General features: G+C 43.0%; 1 protein-coding gene across 7 annotated transcripts in view; it reads right to left on the reverse strand.

The window, feature by feature from the left end:
• Nucleotides 1-20,799, reverse strand: part of IQANK1 (IQ motif and ankyrin repeat containing 1) — a 338,309-nt gene that overhangs the window by 110,623 nt on the left and 206,887 nt on the right. For all 7 annotated transcript variants that reach the window (XM_069220930.1, XM_069220928.1, XM_069220926.1 and 4 more), the window contains one exon: nt 7,406-7,531. In XM_069220930.1, coding sequence (XP_069077031.1) covers nt 7,406-7,531 — 126 coding nt within the window. The remainder of the gene's footprint in view (nt 1-7,405; nt 7,532-20,799) is intronic.

Raw genomic sequence — 20,799 nt, forward strand, 5'->3', positions numbered from 1 at the left:
TTAAAGGTGCAAAACAGGTGCTTTCTCTTCAACATAGTTAAAAGAACTTGTCATTCACTCATTCAGTCATATTTCTATAGGTATATGGTCATGTATTTGTTTTCTGCAACTCCCCACAGTGGGGTTAGTAGGTTTCATCACAGGACCCACTTGTGCCACTGGCACGCCTATTAAAAACTCTAAATGGGAGACAAACGATTGTCTGGTGTGTTTCTTGCTATTTCACGGTCAGTAGATCGTGGGTCAACAAATTATGGGAGGATGAGAAGTGAGGACACTTGCAGGCAGTAACTAATGCACAGCTATGGCCTCCAAGTATGGGCAACATAAATGTGAGGCGGGAATCCCCACCTTTGTGTACAGCTCCTAGTGGACAGGAGTGAACAATGTGATGATGACGTCTCTTTCTTCACATGGTCTAAAGCAAAGATTCAATTTGGAGCCTCTGAAGACCTGTAAACTAGCAGGAGTAGAATACCCTCTGGGGAGCCATTTCAAATTTGCCTTCCATCCATTTATAGTAGTGAATACCTTTGTCAAATTGTGTATTGTGGCCTCCCATCCTGAGTCGCTCATTTCTATGGCCACTACACACACACACAAACACTCTGAAACTTTGCTTTATACAGGGAGTGCAGAATTATTAGGCAAGTTGTATTTTTGAGGATTAATTTTATTATTGAACAACAACCATGTTCTCAATGAACCCAAAAAACTCATTAATATCAAAGCTGAATATTTATGGAAGTAGTTTTTAGTTTGTTTTTAGTTTTAGCTATGTTAGGGGGATATCTGTGTGTGCAGGTGACTATTACTGTGCATAATTATTAGGCAACTTAACAAAAAAAAAATATATACCCATTTCAATTATTTATTATTACCAGTGAAACCAATATAACATCTCAACATTCACAAATATACATTTCTGACATTCAAAAACAAAACAAAAACAAATCAGTGACCAATATAGCCACCTTTCTTTGCAAGGACACTCAAAAGCCTGCCATCCATGGATTCTGTCAGTGTTTTGATCTGTTCACCATCAACATTGCGTGCAGCAGCAACCACAGCCTCCCAGACACTGTTCAGAGAGGTGTACTGTTTTCCCTCCTTGTAAATCTCACATTTGATGATGGACCACAGGTTCTCAATGGGGTTCAGATCAGGTGAACAAGGAGGCCATGTCATTAGATTTCCTTCTTTTATACCCTTTCTTGCCAGCCACGCTGTGGAGTACTTGGACACGTGTGATGGAGCATTGTCCTGCATGAAAATCATGTTTTTCTTGAAGGATGCAGACTTCTTTCTGTACCACTGCTTGAAGAAGGTGTCTTCCAGGAACTGGCAGTAGGACTGGGAGTTGAGCTTGACTCCATCCTCAACCCGAAAAGGCCCCACAAGCTCATCTTTGATGATACCAGCCCAAACCAGTACTCCACCTCCACCTTGCTGGCGTCTGAGTCGGACTGGAGCTCTCTGCCCTTTACCAATCCAGCCACGGGCCCATCCATCTGGCCCATCAAGACTCACTCTCATTTCATCAGTCCATAAAACCTTAGAAAAATCAGTCTTGAGATATTTATTGGCCCAGTCTTGACGTTTCAGCTTGTGTGTCTTGTTCAGTGGTGGTCGTCTTTCAGCCTTTCTTACCTTGGCCATGTCTCTGAGTATTGCACACCTTGTGCTTTTGGGCACTCCAGTGATGTTGCAGCTCTGAAATATGGCCAAACTGGTGGCAAGTGGCATCGTGGCAGCTGCACGCTTGACTTTTCTCAGTTCATGGGCAGGTATTTTGCGCCTTGGTTTTTCCACACGCTTCTTGCGACCCTGTTGACTATTTTGAATGAAACGCTTGATTGTTCGATGATCACGCTTCAGAAGCTTTGCAATTTTAAGAGTGCTGCATCCCTCTGCAAGATATCTCACTATTTTTGACTTTTCGGAGCCTGTCAAGTCCTTCTTTTGACCCATTTTGCCAAAGGAAAGGAAGTTGCCTAATAATTATGCACACCTGATATAGGGTGTTGATGTCATTAGACCACACCCCTTCTCATTACAGAGATGCACATTACCTAATATGCTTAATTGGTAGTAGGCTTTCGAGCCTATACAGCTTGGAGTAAGACAACATGCATAAAGAGGATGATGTGGTCAAAATACTCATTTGCCTAATAATTCTGCACTCCCTGTAAGTGCTCTCCCCCCTTTAAAGCATGATACAGTTTTGATGTCTGAGTCCAACAATTGTAGAAGCTTCTCAAAAGCTGTCAGCACCCAATAGGCCTCCTCTCTAATTGAATGATCAACACCCAGTTCTGTAAATTGCATGCATCTGAATTTTTCTCCCATCCTCAGGTGGAAGTCCTGCTTGATTTGTTAAAAAGGGCTTGATGGTGCCCTCAAATAGAGCTCTTAGCCTCAGGCATGTATTCTCCTCTCAGAATTTGAAGGTTTCTCGAATAATGCCCAGCTGAAAATATGTACTGCCAAATAGTGGGGTGTGGGGTGAGGTGGAGGGTAGGTAGTTCGATAAGCCAATCTTTAGGCCCAGTGAGTCCCAGACTCTCAGTATTGCATCAAAAAAAACCAGACCGCACCACCCTTTCTGTCCTCTTGATCTTTGTGATCCAGTGGCGCTCCCCAAGTGACTGTCCCACCAATATTTTGGCAGTGAAGCACCACTGTTGCTCTCTCTCACCTGGGAGCTAGGCTGCTCTATAAAAGCTAGTCAGGTCTGGGATTCTCAGTCCTCCCTTCTTCATTGGAAGAAAACCTTGTTTTTATGCTTTTCCACATCTCTCTCCCTCTGCCAATGAAATTGGTAAAAGCTTTGGCATTTTCTCCAGGACAGTCCTCAGGACCATTCCTGGCATTGACTCAAATAGAAAGAGGAATCTTGGGAGGACCATCATCTTGCTCAATGTGGTGTGGTCTGGCATATTGTGCCAACTTTGTAGTTGGTGTCAACAAGGGCAGTATAAGTCGCATCAAGCAGCCTTTGACACTTAGGTGTGAAGTAAATTCTCAATTAGTAGATACTCTAAAGGAGCCCTTCAGGCAGAGCTTTGTATCTCAAGAGGCTATGTGATTTAAGGGTTCTGATTTGAACATAGTGATCAGATAACCTGATACCTGGTTGAATTGACTAAGCTTCCTCATTTGGGCTGGGACCCACAAAGAGGGTCCGAGATCAAGAGCAATATGCCCTCCACACATATTATCAATTTGAATCTATTGAGGTCTGACTTAGGAATTTTTTTTGCTATATTATTCAGATTCTTCTGAGCTAGGCGCTCTGGGTAGAAGACCAATAACAGGGATCTAAGGGGGATCCCTATCTCATATCCCTCTACTTGGGATTACCTCTCGAGTGTATGTATTGCTAAATCTAATCTGTTCTCTTGGCTCTGAGTATGTTGCACACACCTTCTTTATAACTCTACATCCAGGCCCCTCTCTGGCACTTCCTCTTTTGTAAAGCCCAACTCTCCCCAGTCAAATTCCTTCTCAGCATCAAGTGAAAGGAACATTGTCCTTCTTTTGAGGTTCAGTGCCAAGTCTATGAGGTTGACCACGTTCCTTCAATTGTCACTCACGCTGTGGCTACTTGAAAAACCTGACTGATTTGTGTGGTTTAGCTGGGGAGGCACTTGTGCGATCTCGATGCTAAGACAGAGGTGTACATCTTCGCATCTACATTCAATAATAAGATAGCTGTACAGAGCTGACACCACCATGTGCTTCCAGGTTTTAAGTATCACTGCCAGCTTGGCATGTCTCATTGTGGGAGTAGTCCTGTCCTAAGAAGCAAAGGAGTTAGTCTGACCAGCACGTCTAGGAGTAGGAGATGAGGCCAGAACATTTTGTAGAACAATGCATAAAGCAAATCAGGGTCTGGGACCTTTGGCAGTCTTTAACTGGTTTTATATTTGGTAATGGGTTGCTCTAGCTCCTCTGCCTGGTCAGAAGAGAGGCTCTCCAAATCCACATCCCTGATATATGCTTCTATATCTTCCAAGTTTGTGAGTTCTTGATAAAACTAACAGAACCACTCTTTTTTCCTTGCTACCTTTGTCAACACTACACTCTTTGATTGTGTTGATGTAAGAACATTTATGTTTGGCCTTTAAGTACAGGGAGTATTCTGTCTAGTATTCTGAGTTGGCACCTGTTAGTTTAGCCCCCCACCCTTGGACCCTGTGCCTTTCCCTCTGAGATTGGAATTTCTAGTTCTAGTTATAATGCCACCAACTTTTATTTGGCCCTGACATCATCTATTATTAGCCAAGATGTGTCCCCTGAGCACTGCTTTGAAAGCATCCCATATTATTTCTAACCATTGATGGAATGGGTATATTCTATCTCTTCTGAAAGGCAGTTTTGAAACCTATGGAAGTCACTTTTCTGTGTGTGATAGGAGGGTTCAAAAACAATGATATGCCCTATGCAAACTTAAAGGGCTGTACCTGTGGTTAGACCGATCATACGTGAGCAGCACAAAACAACCATTCCACAAAATTCTTAGAGATTTCATAAAACTGAATGCATAAACCCCTCAAAAGCCATTACTTAAGGCAATCATGTTTAAGCCTCTCAAAAGCAGTTACTTAAGGCAATCGCCTAAAGCATGGGTAGATACAGTGGACAATTCTTCAAATCCAGAACAATCGGATAGGACGTGCACTTCATGTATTTATATTCAGAAGGAAATGGGAGGCATTAAGTGGCAATCTTCACATCAGCTCAGAGATTTGGTCTAGGCCAGGTGCAGCTGGCCTTTGAGGCTATAGCAGAGCCTGTTTTAGTAACATTGTGAGGATACATGTTCTGGGTTTTGTGAGAGGCATAAAGGGAGATTTTCAATGAAGAACTATAATTGATGGCAAGCCCACTACATCACTCATTGGTCCCACTGAAAGATTTACTATGACAATTTAACAGGGTTAAGAGTGGAATCTTAGGGAAATTGCTGTCAGAAAAAAACAAGTTTCACTGATAAAAAGACCACTGAGCGGCACAAATAATATTTTTGTGTCACTCCTATAAACCACACAGGTCTGCAAAAGGAGGGTTAGATATTCCAGTAATTAAGGGAATTTAGACTTTGCTGTTTTCTATACACATGTATAATGGCAATAAGTCTGCTTTCCAGTTTTTCAAAGCACAACAGTGGACTAACAATAGAAGAAGTCATTTAGCAGTTAACACTGCTTCTGCATATTTGGTATGTGATGTAGAATCACAGGCTCACAAAAGGAAGGATGTACGAAAGACCTCACAAAACTGTGTTGTTGTCAGTTGCTTCTGGCTCTGTAGAGGATAGTCCCACAAGAGAAGCATGTTTTTGAAGATATTCACCCTCTAGCACTGATCATTAAATCACCTATCACATAATGCCCATAAACTCCATGATAATATTTCCTACCAAGTGGGAGGGGAAACCATATTACACTACAAACTTAAATTAAGTGATTCCACTAACTTGAAACATGACCAGTACCATGCAACATACACTGCACCAATAATGATTTGAGTATGTTATGGAAGTATACAGGAACTGTTTATGTGTTAAGAGTACCAGACACATTATGGGCCCAGTTCTCTCTATAACTGATTTCTCTTATAAGGTACAATATGATATTTTATATCAAATGTAATATAACTTGGACCGGGGTGCCACAAAGATCGAAGTAGCATTTTACCACTGTAATGTGGTATTGAAGCCACATTTGTTGATTATAATTGGGCTATCCTGATTTCAGTGTTTATTCTTTGTGGATTTCTGTGGCATTTTCTCAATGTTTTTCAATCCTTTTCAAAACAGTGCTTATCAATATTTATTCAGCTAACCTCCAAAAAAAAAAAAACGGTGATTTTCTAGTGTTTACAAACCATGTTGTTTTGTTAAAGGAATGTTTTGAAGCACATATCTAATTTAAAGGAGAAGTAATGCAGGGTGTGTAGTGTCTTCCAATGAACGTATATGTGAGACTGTTTTCCGCATAGAAAGTCTGTGTATTGCACTCTCACTCCCACTCCCACATCGTTACCTTCTCTCACATCTCATTACTTCGCACGCTCACTTTGTCAGGACTTTGTCTGATTTTCGGGACTGTTAATGGATAAAAAAAAGTGCGAGTGGTATATTTAAATGTTTTTATAGACAAATTCCCTTACCTACTCCTTACTGAATATTATGACATCGGAGGGGTGGTCAACCCTGCCAACAATATGGTATTCTGTTAAATCTTTTTGAATTACACCAGATACATTTGTTGTTCTACATGCTAAGGCATGTGCAACTAGATGACTTAAGCACGCTGACCACTGCTTTTCTGCACACTCTGCCTGACTACATTAATATGGTGCTGCTGTTGCATTGCCATTCGTAGCTGCCAAGTGTTCCCATGGCAGATGTCTCACGTTACGTCAGTCCTTGCCTTTTAACACACATCACATTGTATTCTAGGACTTGACATGTTGCTGTTAACATTGTGACTTTGGACTTAAAAACCCCAGCAGTAAAATGCAGTTGGTTAAAAAGCCAAGATTTCCTGAAGGCATCAAACATAAAAATGGGATATTTTGCAGGTATGAATGTGGTATGTATGTGGAATGCCTTGTGTCAGGTTGTCACCACTATCCAATGTGTAGGGTGACAACACTCTTTTGAAAGGTACCTGTTACTACTCCTTGCATTGAATGTTCAAAGCGTAGGTTATTTGGTGGGTGACCTGCTATCAATTTTGACTTAGTAGAAAAGGAGGCTGACATATAAAAGGGTTTTAGCCATTTTATGACTGTAGGCAAATGTGATAGTACATATTGGTCAAGAGTCAATTGGGCCAGCCATTTCACCAATCAGTGAAAGAATTAAACACTGCCAAAAGATCAAATATGATTTTATCATCCTTAGATTCTCTACAGTGTATTAGATTAGATCAGACCTAAAACATGTTTCCAAGCCCTACATCTTTAATCCTAACGCACACAACTGGAGGAAACAAATGAAGAAACAATATTTTAGTAATACCCCCAAAACAACAAAACTTATGCAAACTAATCTCAGACCAGTCTTTCATGAGGCTACCTTGTATAACAAAGTTACATTGTGTTGGCCCCTTCAGAAAGAATGAAATATGACTCATTCACTTTCACTTCTTTGACTGGCCTTTTAATTTGTTGTTGTGCAGGTGTTTATCAGTGTTTATATGTTTACACTGGTGAGGGGTGTTTCCCTTTTGCTGATTATTTGTGTGTGGGGGGGGGGGATATTATTGATTTAAACCTAAAACATTATAGCCTTGATAAAAGGACAGTAATATAGCTAAATAAAACCTGAAGCTTGCCATGGCTCTTATTGTTTTGTATGAGACAGGTAAGTGCATAGGCTGGAGTCACTTACCTGATCAGGCCTGCTTCCATCTTCAGCATAGATCCTTGGGTCAGCACCGTACTGCAAAAGCATTTCAACAGCAGCTATGTGTGCCCCAAAAGCTGCACGGTAAAGAGGTGTCCGGCCAAAAACACCCTACAACAGAGCAAAGAAAGTAAGAAAATGAAGGTGGTAATGAAAATAGGTCAAGACATTTTAGGTTCAGGGTATCCATACACAGATCAGCAGGGACCCCTTCCCTTTTGCGAATGAGTTACCACCCACTTGGGTGGTAACTGCAAGTTGGTTTGCGACCGCATTCGCGGTCACAAAGCAACTCAGCATGGCGATGCGGTCGCAAATAGGCCTTCCTATTTGCGAGTCGCAGCCTCAAATTGCGAGTCGGTACCGACTCGCAATTTGAGGTTGTGCATCGCGTTAGGCTTTTTGCACGTCGCAAACTGTGTTTTTCGCAGTTTGCGACGTGCAAAAGGCTTTCTACATCTGGCCCTTAGTCTTTGCTATCAGGGAGGGATAAACACTAAAAGAGGCATGGCAAATGCAGGTCATAAACAAATAGGTAGAAAGAATATGAGAATGACAATGGAAATAGCAAGCCTATGGGCAGGCTGTAAGCCCACAAACCGAGTACAGCATGTCTTGAAGAGGCAGCGCAAACGCTGCCTAGGCTTGACCAAAAAAGGGGTGCTCAAGCCTGCAAAAACTGAGTACTAAGAATAGATTCTTAAGGCTTGGGACTGTTAATCTGAGCCGGTTGGTGATTGGTACTCACAGTTCAAGTTGAGGGTGCCAGCTAAGAGCTGAAAACATTAAAAAATCAAAGTTTTGGGACTGATTGCCACACAGGGGTAGAAATGAATTTCAAATAATGTAACTTGGTTAATATTTTCTGTCCTAGGGAGCACCTGTTGGCCCAGAGGCACCACTTGTGTGGTGTGCCACCCACTGGGTGGCAAGAAACCATAGTTAACACATGTTGGATACACGACCTTCACTCAGGTTGCAGGATAATATTTCCAATGAACCAAGTACAGTTCCACGATTACTCCAATCAAGTGCCTCTCCATTCACTGGAGAGTTTATGAATGCAGTGTATCACCCTTCCTTGCGCTCATACATTACATCTCCCACCCTTTAATTCATTGTTGCATTTGCACAGTCACCCAAACACACACACAAACAATAATCATTTTCATTTTTAGTTTAAGCTACAACTACAGGATTTGTCAATGGTTGTTAAGCCACTAATTCATAGTAAATCTGCATTAGCATTGGCAGACACAGAGGTCCTGATCCACAAACTGCATTTTGTAAAATAGTACTACAGTAGTACTACTTATTTACTACAAAATGCAATTCAGAAACTCAGAAGTATAAATATCCACTTCCTCCTCCTCTATATTGTATACAGGGTGATCCTCACACATTTAAGTTAACTACTTATATATTAGCATAGAGAGAGAGCTCCACCATTGGGGCAAAGATCTCCCTCTGGTAAAGCATGGGGAAAGCTTGAAAGGTTTATTAAACTTGAAAAAATAGTGCAAACATTTTCGTGTGAAATGTTAAAGTAAAGTCCTATACTTATTTTAAATGTAGAACAAAATAAAAACACTCTTCAGCACTATAAGCTTAATTCTGACTTAAATATTTAATTTAAATATAATTAAATTAACATTCATTTTGTATGATTAAAATAAATTTCCCTTCAAGTATAATCCTTATATTAATGTATAATGTTCTACAAATTACAAATGTTAGGTATTGAATTAAAGTTAAAAAAAATTAGAAAAAAAAATTACATTTATTTTTGAATGAATAACTGAAAAAGGTTATTAAAATATTTTACCATAAAATATTTATTGATTAATTCAGTTGACATTTTAACATTATATTTATATATACCTATGTGTGTGTGTGTGTGTATTATATATATATATATATATATATATATATATATGTATATATGTGTTCGGTGGCATGTGTAGCTGCAGATACACATGCTGTGCACTGTTCCTGCCATTTAGTGTTGGGCTCGGAGTGTTACAAGTTGTTTTTCGTCGAAGAAGTCTTTTTGAGTCACAGGACCGAGTGACTCCTCCCTTTCGGCTCCATTGCGCATGGACATCGACTCCATGTTAGATTGTTTTCTTTCCACCATCGGGTTCGGACGTGTTCCTCTTCTCTCCGGTTAGTCGATTCGGAAAAATTCAGAAATGGCCGAAAATCATCGGTATTGTTTTCGATTGTGAACCATCTTGCATTGACACCTCGGCACCGGCGAAACACACCTTCGGTTGCCCTTCGGGGCACCCGGCCCATCCTGGGCCTGGTCGGCCCGACCACAAGAAGCGTCAAAGCCTCATGGACTGGACCCCGTTCAGATTCTGCCCTCAGTGCCACGCAAAGTATCCATACACAGATCAGCATCAGGTCTGTAATCTGTGTTTGTCACCAGACCACCGAGAAGATACTTGTGAGGCCTGTAGGTCCTTCAGTTCCAAGAAGACCTTGACGGATCGAAGGGTGAGACGACTACAAATGGCATCGAAGAGTACTGAGCACCTCGACGTCGAAGAAGAAGAGATGGCCATCTCCATTCAAGGATCCGATTCGGACGATTCCGACGCGGACCGACCACCGACAGCAGGCCAACACGTGAGTACGCCTGCCCCGACCCAAACCCAAACCCAGAGCCAGTCCAAGACCAAACAAAAGGCCTCGGGGACGCCACTGCCGGAAGGCCATGGCTCTACCCGCAAGAGATCAAGAGGTGACCAAGCAACACCCTCAGCACCGAGAAAGGCCACATCCTCCTTGAAGTCTTCGGACTCGACTCGAACCACAGTCTCCGAAAAAGTTCGACATCGACTCGTCGAATCAAAACCCCGAAAGAGTCTTTCGGAACCGAGACCTACTGTCACCATGGGCATTTTGGTGCAGAAAAAAACGGCTTCGGAGCCGAAAAAGGCTCATATACTTAGGAGCATGGACTTTCTAAACAGATGAAAGAAAGCCACAGATTCGAGGAAGTACTTCACCAAATGGAAGAATTTGATGAGAGACAAGCAAGGATACAGATCCACAAGGATACTGGAAAAATCCTTACAGCACCTCCTCTCAAATTTGAAAGGAAACTGGCTTTCCAAGGACGTTCGGACACTGAGCAGCCAAAGGCTAAAGAGCCAAGAGAGCAATCTCCACCATGCCAGTTTTCCCCAGCACATTCTCCTCTGCATTCTCCTCAAAGAACTGTTTCTCCTCTTGCTACACCCACTGCACAGTCACCCACACACACTGTGCAGTCGCATCAAGATACAGACCTGTGGGACCTTTATGATGACCCTGTGTCAGACAATAGCCCGGAGTGCTATTCGTCTAAACCCTCTCCACCTGAAGATAGCACCTCCTACACACAGGTTTTGGCTAGGGCTGCTGCTTTCCACAATGTGAGCATGCACACCGAACCACTAGAGGACAACTTCCTTTTTAATACCTTGTCCTCAACCCATACATCTTACCAAAGTCTACCCATGCTCCCAGGCATGCTTAAACATGCCCAACAGATTTTTCAGGAGCCAGTTAAGGTAAGGCTCATAACACCAAGGGTGGAGAAGAAATATAAACCACCACCGTCAGACCCAATATTTATCACCCAACAGCTGCCCCCAGACTCGGTGGTGGTCAGCGCAGCGAGGAAGAGGGCCAACTCGCAGTCATCTGGAGATGCACCCCCTCCAGATAAGGAGAGTAAAAAGTTTGATGCGGCAGGAAAGAGGGTAGCGTCACAAGCAGCCAATCAGTGGTGCATAGCGAACTCACAGGCCCTACTCACAAGATATGACTGAGCTCATTGGGATGAGATGAGCGACATCATTCAACATCTCCTCAAAGAATACCAAAAAAGAGCTCAGCAAGTGGTAGAGGAGGGTCAGGCAATAACAAATAACCAGATAAGGTCTGCGTTAGATTCAGCTGATACTGCTGCAAGAACAATAAACACAGCAGTGACAATTAGACGCCATGCATGGCTTAGATCATCAGGTTTTAAACCGGAGATTGAATAGGCGGTCCTCAACATGCCATTCAACCAGCACCAGCTATTTGGCCCACAAGTGGACACAGCCATAGAGAAAATGAAAAAAGATACGGATACAGCCAAAGCAATGGGAGCGCTTTACTCATCCCAATACAGAGGGACATTTAGGAAGCCACAGTATAGGGGAGGTTTCAGGCCACAGCCATCAGAACCATCTACCTCACAGAAAAAGACCTCATACCAATCCCAGTATCAAAGAGGGGGGTTTCAAGGGTACTTCAGAGGGCAATTTCCCAAGTCCAGGGGGAAATTCCAAACTACAAAACAAGCCACTAGCAATAAACAGTGACTTCCTGTAGGAAGTTGGCTCTGTATGTACTATTTCAAAGTAAGAAATAGTATGCACAGAGTCCAAGGGTTCCCCTTAGAGGTAAGATAGTGGCAAAAAAGAGATAATTCTAATGCTCTATTTTGTGGTAGTGTGGTCGAGCAGTAGGCTTATCAGAGGGTAGTGTTAAGCATTTGTTTTACACACACAGGCAATAAATGAGGAACACACACTCAAAGACAATTCCAAGCCAATAGGTTTTTATATAGAAAAATATATTTTCTTAGTTTATTTTAAGAACCACAGATTCAAGATTTACAATCAATACTTCAAATGGAAGGTACTTCAATTAGGTATCTTAGGAACTTTGAATCAGCAAAATAGCATGAACAGTTGTGGCAAAAATGGCAATAAGCTATTTTAAAACTAGACAGTGCAAATTTCAACAGTTCCTGGGGGAGGTAAGTAATTGTTAGTTTTGCAGGTAAGTAAACCACCTACAGAGTTCAAACTTGGGTCCAAGGTAGCCCACCGTTGGGGGTTCAGGGCAACCCCAAAGTTACCACACCAGCAGCTCAGGGCCGGTCAGGTGCAGAGGTCAAAGTGGTGCCCAAAACGCATAGGCTTCAATGGAGAAGGGGGTGCCCCGGTTCCAGTCTGCCAGCAGGTAGGTACCCGCGACTTCGGAGGGCAGACCAGGGGGGTTTTGTAGGGCACCGGGGGGGGGACACAAGTCAGCACAAAAAGTACACCCTCAGCGGCACGGGGGCGGCCGGGTGCAGAGTGCAAATAGGTGTCGGGTTTGCAATGGAGTTCAATGGGAGACCCAGTGGTCTCTTCAACGAGGCAGGCAGGCAAGGGGGGGCTCCTCGGTGTAGCCACCACCTGGGAAAGGGAGAGGGCCACCTGGGGGCCGCTTCTGCACTGGAGGTCGGATCCTTCAGGTCCTGGGGGCTGCGGGTGCAGTGCCTTTACCATGTGTCGGGTTCTTAGAAGCAGGCAGTCGCGGTCAGGGGGAGCCTCTGGATTCCCTCTGCAGGTGTCGCTGGGGGGGGCTAAGGGGGTCAACTCTGGCTACTCACAGGGTCGCAGTCGCCGGGGAGTCCTCCCTATAGTGTTGTTTCTCCGCAGGCCGAGCCGGGGGCGTCGGGTGCAGAGTGGAAAGACTCACGCTTCCGGCGGGAAACGTGAAGTCCTTTAAAAGTTGTTTCTTTGTTGCAAAGTTCTCTCTTCTTTGGAGCAGAGCAGCTGTCCTCAGGTGTTCTTGGTCCTTTTAGATGCAGGGTAGTCCTCTGAGGCTTCAGAGGTCGCTGGACCCTGGGGGACGCATCGCTGCTGCAGTTTTCCTTGAAGTGGGGTGACAGGCCGGTAGGCTGGGGCCAAAGCAGTTGGTATCTCCGTCTTCTCTGCAGGGCTTTCAGGTCAGCAGTCCTTCTTCGTCTTCAGGTTGCAGGAATCTATCTTCCTAAGTTCTGGGGGCCCCTAAATACTCAATTTAGGGGTGTGTTTAGGTCTGGGGGGTTAGTAGCCAATGGCTACTAGCCCTGAGGGTGGCTACACCCTCTTTGTGCCTCCTCCCTGAGGGGAGGGGGGCACATCCCTAATCCTATTGGGGGAATCCTCCATCTGCAAGATGGAGGGTTTCTAAAAGTCAGAGTCACATCAGCTCAGGACACCTTAGGGGTTGTCCTGACTGGCCAGTGACGACTCCTTGTTTTTCTCATTATCTCCTCCGGCCTTGCCGCCAAAAGTGGGGCCGTGGCCGGAGGGCATCTCCACTAGCTGGAATGCCCTGTGGCGCTGTAACAAAGGGGGTGAGCCTTTGAGGCTCACCGCCAGGTGTTACAGTTCCTGTAGGGGGAGGTGAGAAGCACCTCCACCCAGTACAGGCTTTGTTCCTGGCCACAGAGTGACAAAGGCACTCTCCCCATGTGGCCAGCAACATGTCTGGTGTGTGGCAGGCTGGCAAAACTAGTAAGCCCACACTGGAAGGCGGGTATGTTTTCAGGGGGCATCTCTAAGATTCCCTCTGGGGTGTATTTCACAATAAAATGTACACTGGCATCAGTGTGCATTTATTGTGCTGAGAAGTTTGATACCAAACTTCCCAGTTTTCAGTGTAGCCATTATGGTGCTGTGGAATTCGTGTATGACAGACTCCCAGACCATATACTCTTATGGCTACCCTGCACTTACAATGTCTAAGGTTTTGCTTAGACACTGTAGGAGCATAGTGCTCATGCACCTATGCCCTCACCTGTGGTATAGTTCACCCTGCCTTAGGGCTGTAAGGCCTGCTAAAGGGGTGACTTATCTATGCCATGGGCAGTGTGAGGTTGGCGTGGCACCCTGAGGGGAGTGCCATGTCGACTTAGTCATTTTCTCCCCACCAGCACACACAAGCTGGCAAGCAGTGTGTCTGTGCTGAGTGAGGGGTCCCCAGGGTGGCATAAGACATGCTGCAGCCCTTATAGACCTTCCCTGGCATCAATGCGTTTGGTACCAGGGGTACCAGTTACAGGGGACTTACCTGGATGCCAGGGTGTGCCAATTGTTGAGACAAAGGTACAGGTTAGGGAAAGAATGGGGCCTGGTTAGCAGGCCTCAGCACACTTTCAAATCATAACTTGGCATCAGCAAAGGCAAAAAGTCAGGGGGTAACCATGCCAAGGAGGCATTTCCTTACACTTCCCCATCACCTTCCCACAACACACATCTCCTGTGGGAGGAAGACTGGAAATGTTCCACAATCAATGGTCAAACGTAACAACAGACTCATGGGTACTATCAATTATCCAACATGGTTATTGCATAGAATTCAGACATTTACCTCCAAATATTCCCCCAAAAGCGCACAAACTATTGTCGCAACATCTAACAATGTTACAAACAGAGGTGCAGGCACTATTAACAAAACAAGCCATAGAACTAGTACCTCATCAACAAAAAGGAACAGGGGTCTGTTCCCTGTACTTCCTTATTCCCAAAAAGGACAAAACACTAAGGCCAATATTAGATCTTAGGACTCTCAACTTATACATCAAATCAGAACACTTTCATATGGTGACACTACAAGATGTAGTCCCATTACTAAAAAAGGGGGAATACATGTCAACACTGGATTTAAAAGATGCGTATTTTCACATACCCATCCATCCTTCTCACAGAAAATACCTCAGGTTTATTATACAAGGAAAACATCAGCAATTCAAGGTGTTACCCTCCGGGATAACAACAGCCCCCAGAGTTTTTACAAAATGCCTTGCCATAGTATCAGCATACATAAGGAGACAACACATCCATGTATTCCCATATCTCGACGATTGGCTAATTAAGGCCAACACTCAGGAGCAGTGTCAAGATCACACACGTTACGTAATAGATACCCTACACACACTAGGGTTTTCAATAAATTACCAAAAATCACACTTGCAACCATCACAAATTCAGCAATACTTGGGAGCAACACTCAACACTCAAAAAGCGATTGCAAGTCCAAGCCCACAAAGGGTACAATCATTCCACACCATGGTACCAAAAATACAACTAAAATCAGCACTACACAGTCAGATTTGTGTTGAGACTCCTAGGCATGATGGCATCATGCATCGCAATTGTCCCAAACTCGCGGCTACACATGCGGCCCTTACAGCAGTGCCTTGCAAAACAATGGACGCAGGCACAGGGTCATCTCCAGGATCTAGTGTTGACAGACCGCCAAACACACTATTCGCTTCAGTGGTGGAACCCCATAAATTTAAACAAAGGGCAGCCTTTTCAAGACCCTGTGCCTCACGCCATTCTCACAACAGATGCATCAATGATTGGGTGGGGAGCACACCTCAACAATCACAGTATACAAGGACAGTGGGACAGCGAGCAAAAACAACTACACATAAATCACTTAGAGCTGTTAGCAGTCTTTCTAGCACTAAAAGCTTTTCAACCTCTTCTGGCTCACAAACACTTTCTTGTCAAAACAGACAATATGACAACAATGTACTACTTAAACAGGGGGAACACACTCATCACAACTTTGCCTCCTAGCATAAAAAGTTTGACAATGGGCAATTCACAACAATATTCGCCTAATAGCTCAATACATCCCAGGGATTCACAATCAATTAGCGGACAATCTCAATCAGGATCACCAGCAAACTCACAAGTGGGAAATACATCCCCAGGTACTACAAGAACGCTTTCGCCAATGGGGGACACCAGACATAGATCTATTTGCCACAAACCAAAATGCAAAATGCCAAAACGTAGTGTCCAGATACCCACACCCTCAGTCCAAGGGCAATGCTCTGTGGATCAATTGGTCAGGGATATTTGCTTACGCTTTTCCCCCTCTCCCACTCATTCCTTTTCTAGTCAACAAACTGCGTCAAAACAAACTCAAACTAATACTTATAGCACCAACGTGGGCATGCCAACCGTGGTACACCACACTGTTGGACCTCTCAGTAGTACTTCATGTCAAGCTTCCAAACAGACCAGATCTGTTAACGCAACACAAACAACAGATCAGACACCCCAATCCAGCAATGCTCAATCTAGCAATCTGGCTCCTGGAGTCTTAGAGTTTGGCTATCTAAATCTTCCAAATGAGTGTATGGAAGTCATTAAACAGGCAAGAAAACCTACCACCAGGCATTGTTATGCTAACAAATAGAAAAGATTTGTCTTCTACTGCCAAGCAAAACACATCACACAGTTGGATGCGTCCATACAAGACATCATAGGTTATTTACTACACCTATAAAAAGTAAATCTAGCCTTTTCCTCCATCAAAATACACCTCACTGCAATTTCGTCTTATTTGCAAATTAAACACACAAAATCTCTATTTAGAATACCAGTCATTAAAGCCTTCATGGAAGGACTAAAACGGATCATACCTCCAAACCTCCACCAGTACCCTCGTGGAATCTTAATATTGTACTTACGCGACTCATGGGCCACCTTTTGAACCCATGCATTCTTGTCAAATCCAATTCTTAACTTGGAAAGTGGCATTTCTAGTAGCACTCACTTCATTACGAAGAGTTAGTGAAATACAGGCTTTCACTATTGAGGGACCCTTTATACAAGTACACAAACATAAAGTTGATCTCTGCACAAATCCAAAATTTCTACCAAAAGCCATTTCACTGTTTCATTTAAACCAAACGGTGGAACTCCCAGTCTTCTTCCCACAGCCAGACTCAGTGGCAGAAAGAGCCCTGTATACATTAGACATAAAAGAGCTCTAATGTACTATATAGACAGGACAAAACCATTTCGTAAAGCTACACAGTTGTTTGTCGCATTCCAGAAACCCCATACTGGTAACCCTATATCCAAACAGGGATTAGCCAGATGGATAGTGAAATGTATACAAACTTGTTACCTAAAAGCTAAAAGAGAACTACTCATTACACCAAAGGCACACTCCACTAGAAAGAAAGGAGCAACAATGGCCTTTCTATGTAACATACCAATGATAGAGATTTGTAAGGCAGCCACTTGGTCCACACCTCATACTTTTACCAAACACTACTGTGTAGATGTGTTAGCAACACAACAAGCCACAGTAAAACAGGCTGTACTAAGAACATTATTTAAAACAACTTCAACTCCTACAGGCTGACCACCGCTTTGGGGAGGATTACTGCTTTGTAGTCTATGCACAGCATGTGTATCTGCAGCTACACATGCCACCGAACGGAAAATGTCACTTACCCAGTGTACATCTGTTCGTGACATGATCCGCTACAGATTCACATGCGCCCTCCCACCTCCCCGGTAGCAGTTTAAGTTGTAATTAGAAATTGTACATACGTAAATAAACATTCCTTTACCTCAACTTTGTACATACATCTCTATTCCACTGCATGGACATCTTTACTATTCTCACTCTATCACTACTACCTTACCCTCTGCGGGAAAACAATCTAACATGGAGTCGATGCCCATGCGCAATGGAGCCGAAAGGGAGGAGTCACTCGGTCCTGTGACTCGAAAAGACTTCTTCGAAGAAAAACAACTTGTAACACTCCGAGCCCAAAACTAGATGGCAGGAACAGTGCACAGCATGTGAATCTGCAGCGGAACTTGCCACGAATAGATGTACACTGGGTAAGTGACATTTTCCATACATACACACACACACACACACACTGAAAAAAACAAAGGTTACAGGGACATTATAGTTAGGTTCCGAATTTACTCGTACAAAACCATAGAAATTCAACAGTTATAGTTAGAGTTCTTTTAAGTAACTGTAACTGGCACTCTAAGGTAACTATAGCTTGCACCCTTGCAGTGCACAGTTTTCTTATCAATAATTTTATTGCAAATGTTGCAGTGATAATATCAAAGATGCCATACAAGATCTCATCAATGATATGTGGTGTAATTAGCCGTGCATAGCGAAGGCGCGAGTTAGAGTTACCTTAGGGCGCAAGTTATATTTACTTAAAAGAACTATAACTGCCGTATTTCTATGGTTTTGTACCAGTAAATTCAGAACTTAAATATAATGTCCCTGTAATCTTTGTTTTTTTCAATGAATTTCTATGTTTTTTTAACGTAAAGCAATTTTTATTTCTATACGTTATTCCAACCCTCTCTGCTCACAGCCTTTGGCCGTGCGCAGCGGGGGTTGGTTGCAAGGCCTGGCCTGCAGCCAAGCTCTTAAAACCACCCAACCCTGCGCCACACAAGTCCTTTGGCTGTGGGCAGTGCAGGTTGGCCACAGGGCCTGTCTCTGTCAGTGGATCTGTGAGTGGGTGCGTGAGTGTTTGAGTGGGGCTGAAACAGTGTCTAAGTGCGTGCGTGAGTGGGCGCACAAGTCTCTGAGTGCACTTATGTGTGTATGAATGAGTCTGTGGCTTTTCTTTCCAATTTTTCCATATTCGCAAATAATTCTCGAAAATGCGCGAATATCGCGCATGGTGAAGCAAAATTATTTTAAACCCATAATTGGCCCTAACACACTTATATCACACCCCTGGGGTGAGGATACCTTTACCCTAAACCCTTTTGCCACTTCCAGTTTGGATTTTTAACCCCGGGGACTTTGTCCTGTGAAATAAAATGGCGGCCGCAACTTTCTAGTCAGGTTGCAGTCAGCCAATTGCAATGCTTCTTTTCACATGTGTATTGGCACATTTTGTGCATTATTCGCAAAGTCATCAGGGCGAGAGATATACAAATTTGTTTTCCCTTTATTATCTCAAAAACTACTGAATGGATTTATACCAAATAAGCAAAAGTGTGATCTGCGTACAGAAAGCTAGCTTTCTGCCTCATTTGGTGTAATTCCATCTAGCGGTTCGGGCTGTAGACGTGCCTAAAGGTCCTATTGGGAATTAACATGGGAAAGGCTATTTTTTTCCCTCCCCTTTTTCTCTGCCCCCGCTTAGCGGACCATCTCGAAACTTTCCATGCGCAACAAGAATTACTGCAACACTTTGTTTGGAAAGGTTTGTGAAGATTCGTCAAACAGTGCCAAAGATATAGGCAGGTCAAAAAACGCTTTTCCTATAACTACCTAGTAGCGACCACCACTAGGTTTTATATATATATATATATATATATATATACATATATATATATATACACACATACACTATTTAAACTTTAAATATATGTTATTTAAAAAGTTAAAATACATTAATTTAATATTATTTTTATGGTCCCTGCGTCCATTGTTTTCCATGGGAGGGTGTTGCAGTATCAGTGGTTGGCCAGGTGTGGTGCTGGAGTTACTATTGCTCCTTTTTGGCAGTAACTTACACTTGTAAATTTGGCTCCAACCCCGGTTTCTGAGAGTAGAGACATGTTAGTCCAAAGTTCTGAGCAACTTTACAATTGTAAATGGTGAAATAGCCAAAGTAGTAGTTACTCAAAAGAGTAAGAGTAAACTTACCCAAGTAACTGTTCATAAAATGTATTCTGCTATTAGAGGCTGTTATAAAAATAGACTTCCTGAGCTTTGATGTAAAGCCCCTAAAGTCCAACTCCATTTTGAGTAGGCTCCAATTCCATCTTAGGTTAGACAACATGAGTCACCATCTTTCCTGATCTATGCAGAATCATTGTCATGTCTGCTATTTGATGCAGATGTCGTCTGACCTAATCTTTCTAAGAACTGTGAAAGCGTCAAGTCGTTAGGCTAATGACATAGATATAACACCGCATTCAACATCAGTCTGAGACAAGTGTCTACTCATCACCACGTCAAAGTCAAATAAAACCAGAAACAGACATATAACCAAAAACAGCGCAGTCTGAATGGATGTCTCCTCACCTTATATGTTCATAAGGAAACCATGTTAGAAATGTTCATTTAATTCTCCCGAATTACAACATGCCTTTTTGCTATTTTTATGATATCTTGTATAGTTGCTTTAGATGTGCTGAGAAGCAGGTTTGCCGTGTTGTAATAAATGCTTTTAGTTAAAAGTGTCTAATCAACTTAGTGCAATGTGTGTGCGATGCTGTGAATAACAAAATAAGTTTGTGTCTGTTACCACAGTGCCCTTGATCCCTATACAGGGATTGTTAGTAACCAAAAAGCAATAATTCTACTTCAACAATGTATTGGGTGGGGTTATTCGGGGCTACAATAACCTGTTTTTCACATTCAGTGTTGGTGCAATGAATCAAGTTCACTTGTGTCAAAGGTGGGTGAGAAAGCAAAACTTATAGAACTATGCCAATATTTTAGTTTATGCAACAGCTTCACATAAATTACAGAAGACCTGAAAATGTGAGAGTTTAACTCTTATTTGCTTCAATGGACACTTTCCCCCACTTTGCACCATTAATGTGCCCTCAGGAAAATTTCAAACTAGCTTGACCACCAAGAAACATCTTAAGAGTACCCTAGAGTGTGACATTTGAGTAACTTTGGTATCAGCAAAACACAATAGCACCCTAAAGAAGAAAGATCACAGATGTTGTGTGTCAGTTATGGCAAGGTGTTTGATTACTTTTAAGGAAAAATGTAACCTTGACAAACAAATGTTCAGGTGTTTGTCAGCTGTT

Source organism: Pleurodeles waltl, chromosome 2_2 (assembly GCF_031143425.1).
Source record: "Pleurodeles waltl isolate 20211129_DDA chromosome 2_2, aPleWal1.hap1.20221129, whole genome shotgun sequence".
In the NCBI taxonomy this organism is placed as follows: Eukaryota; Metazoa; Chordata; class Amphibia; order Caudata; family Salamandridae; genus Pleurodeles; species Pleurodeles waltl.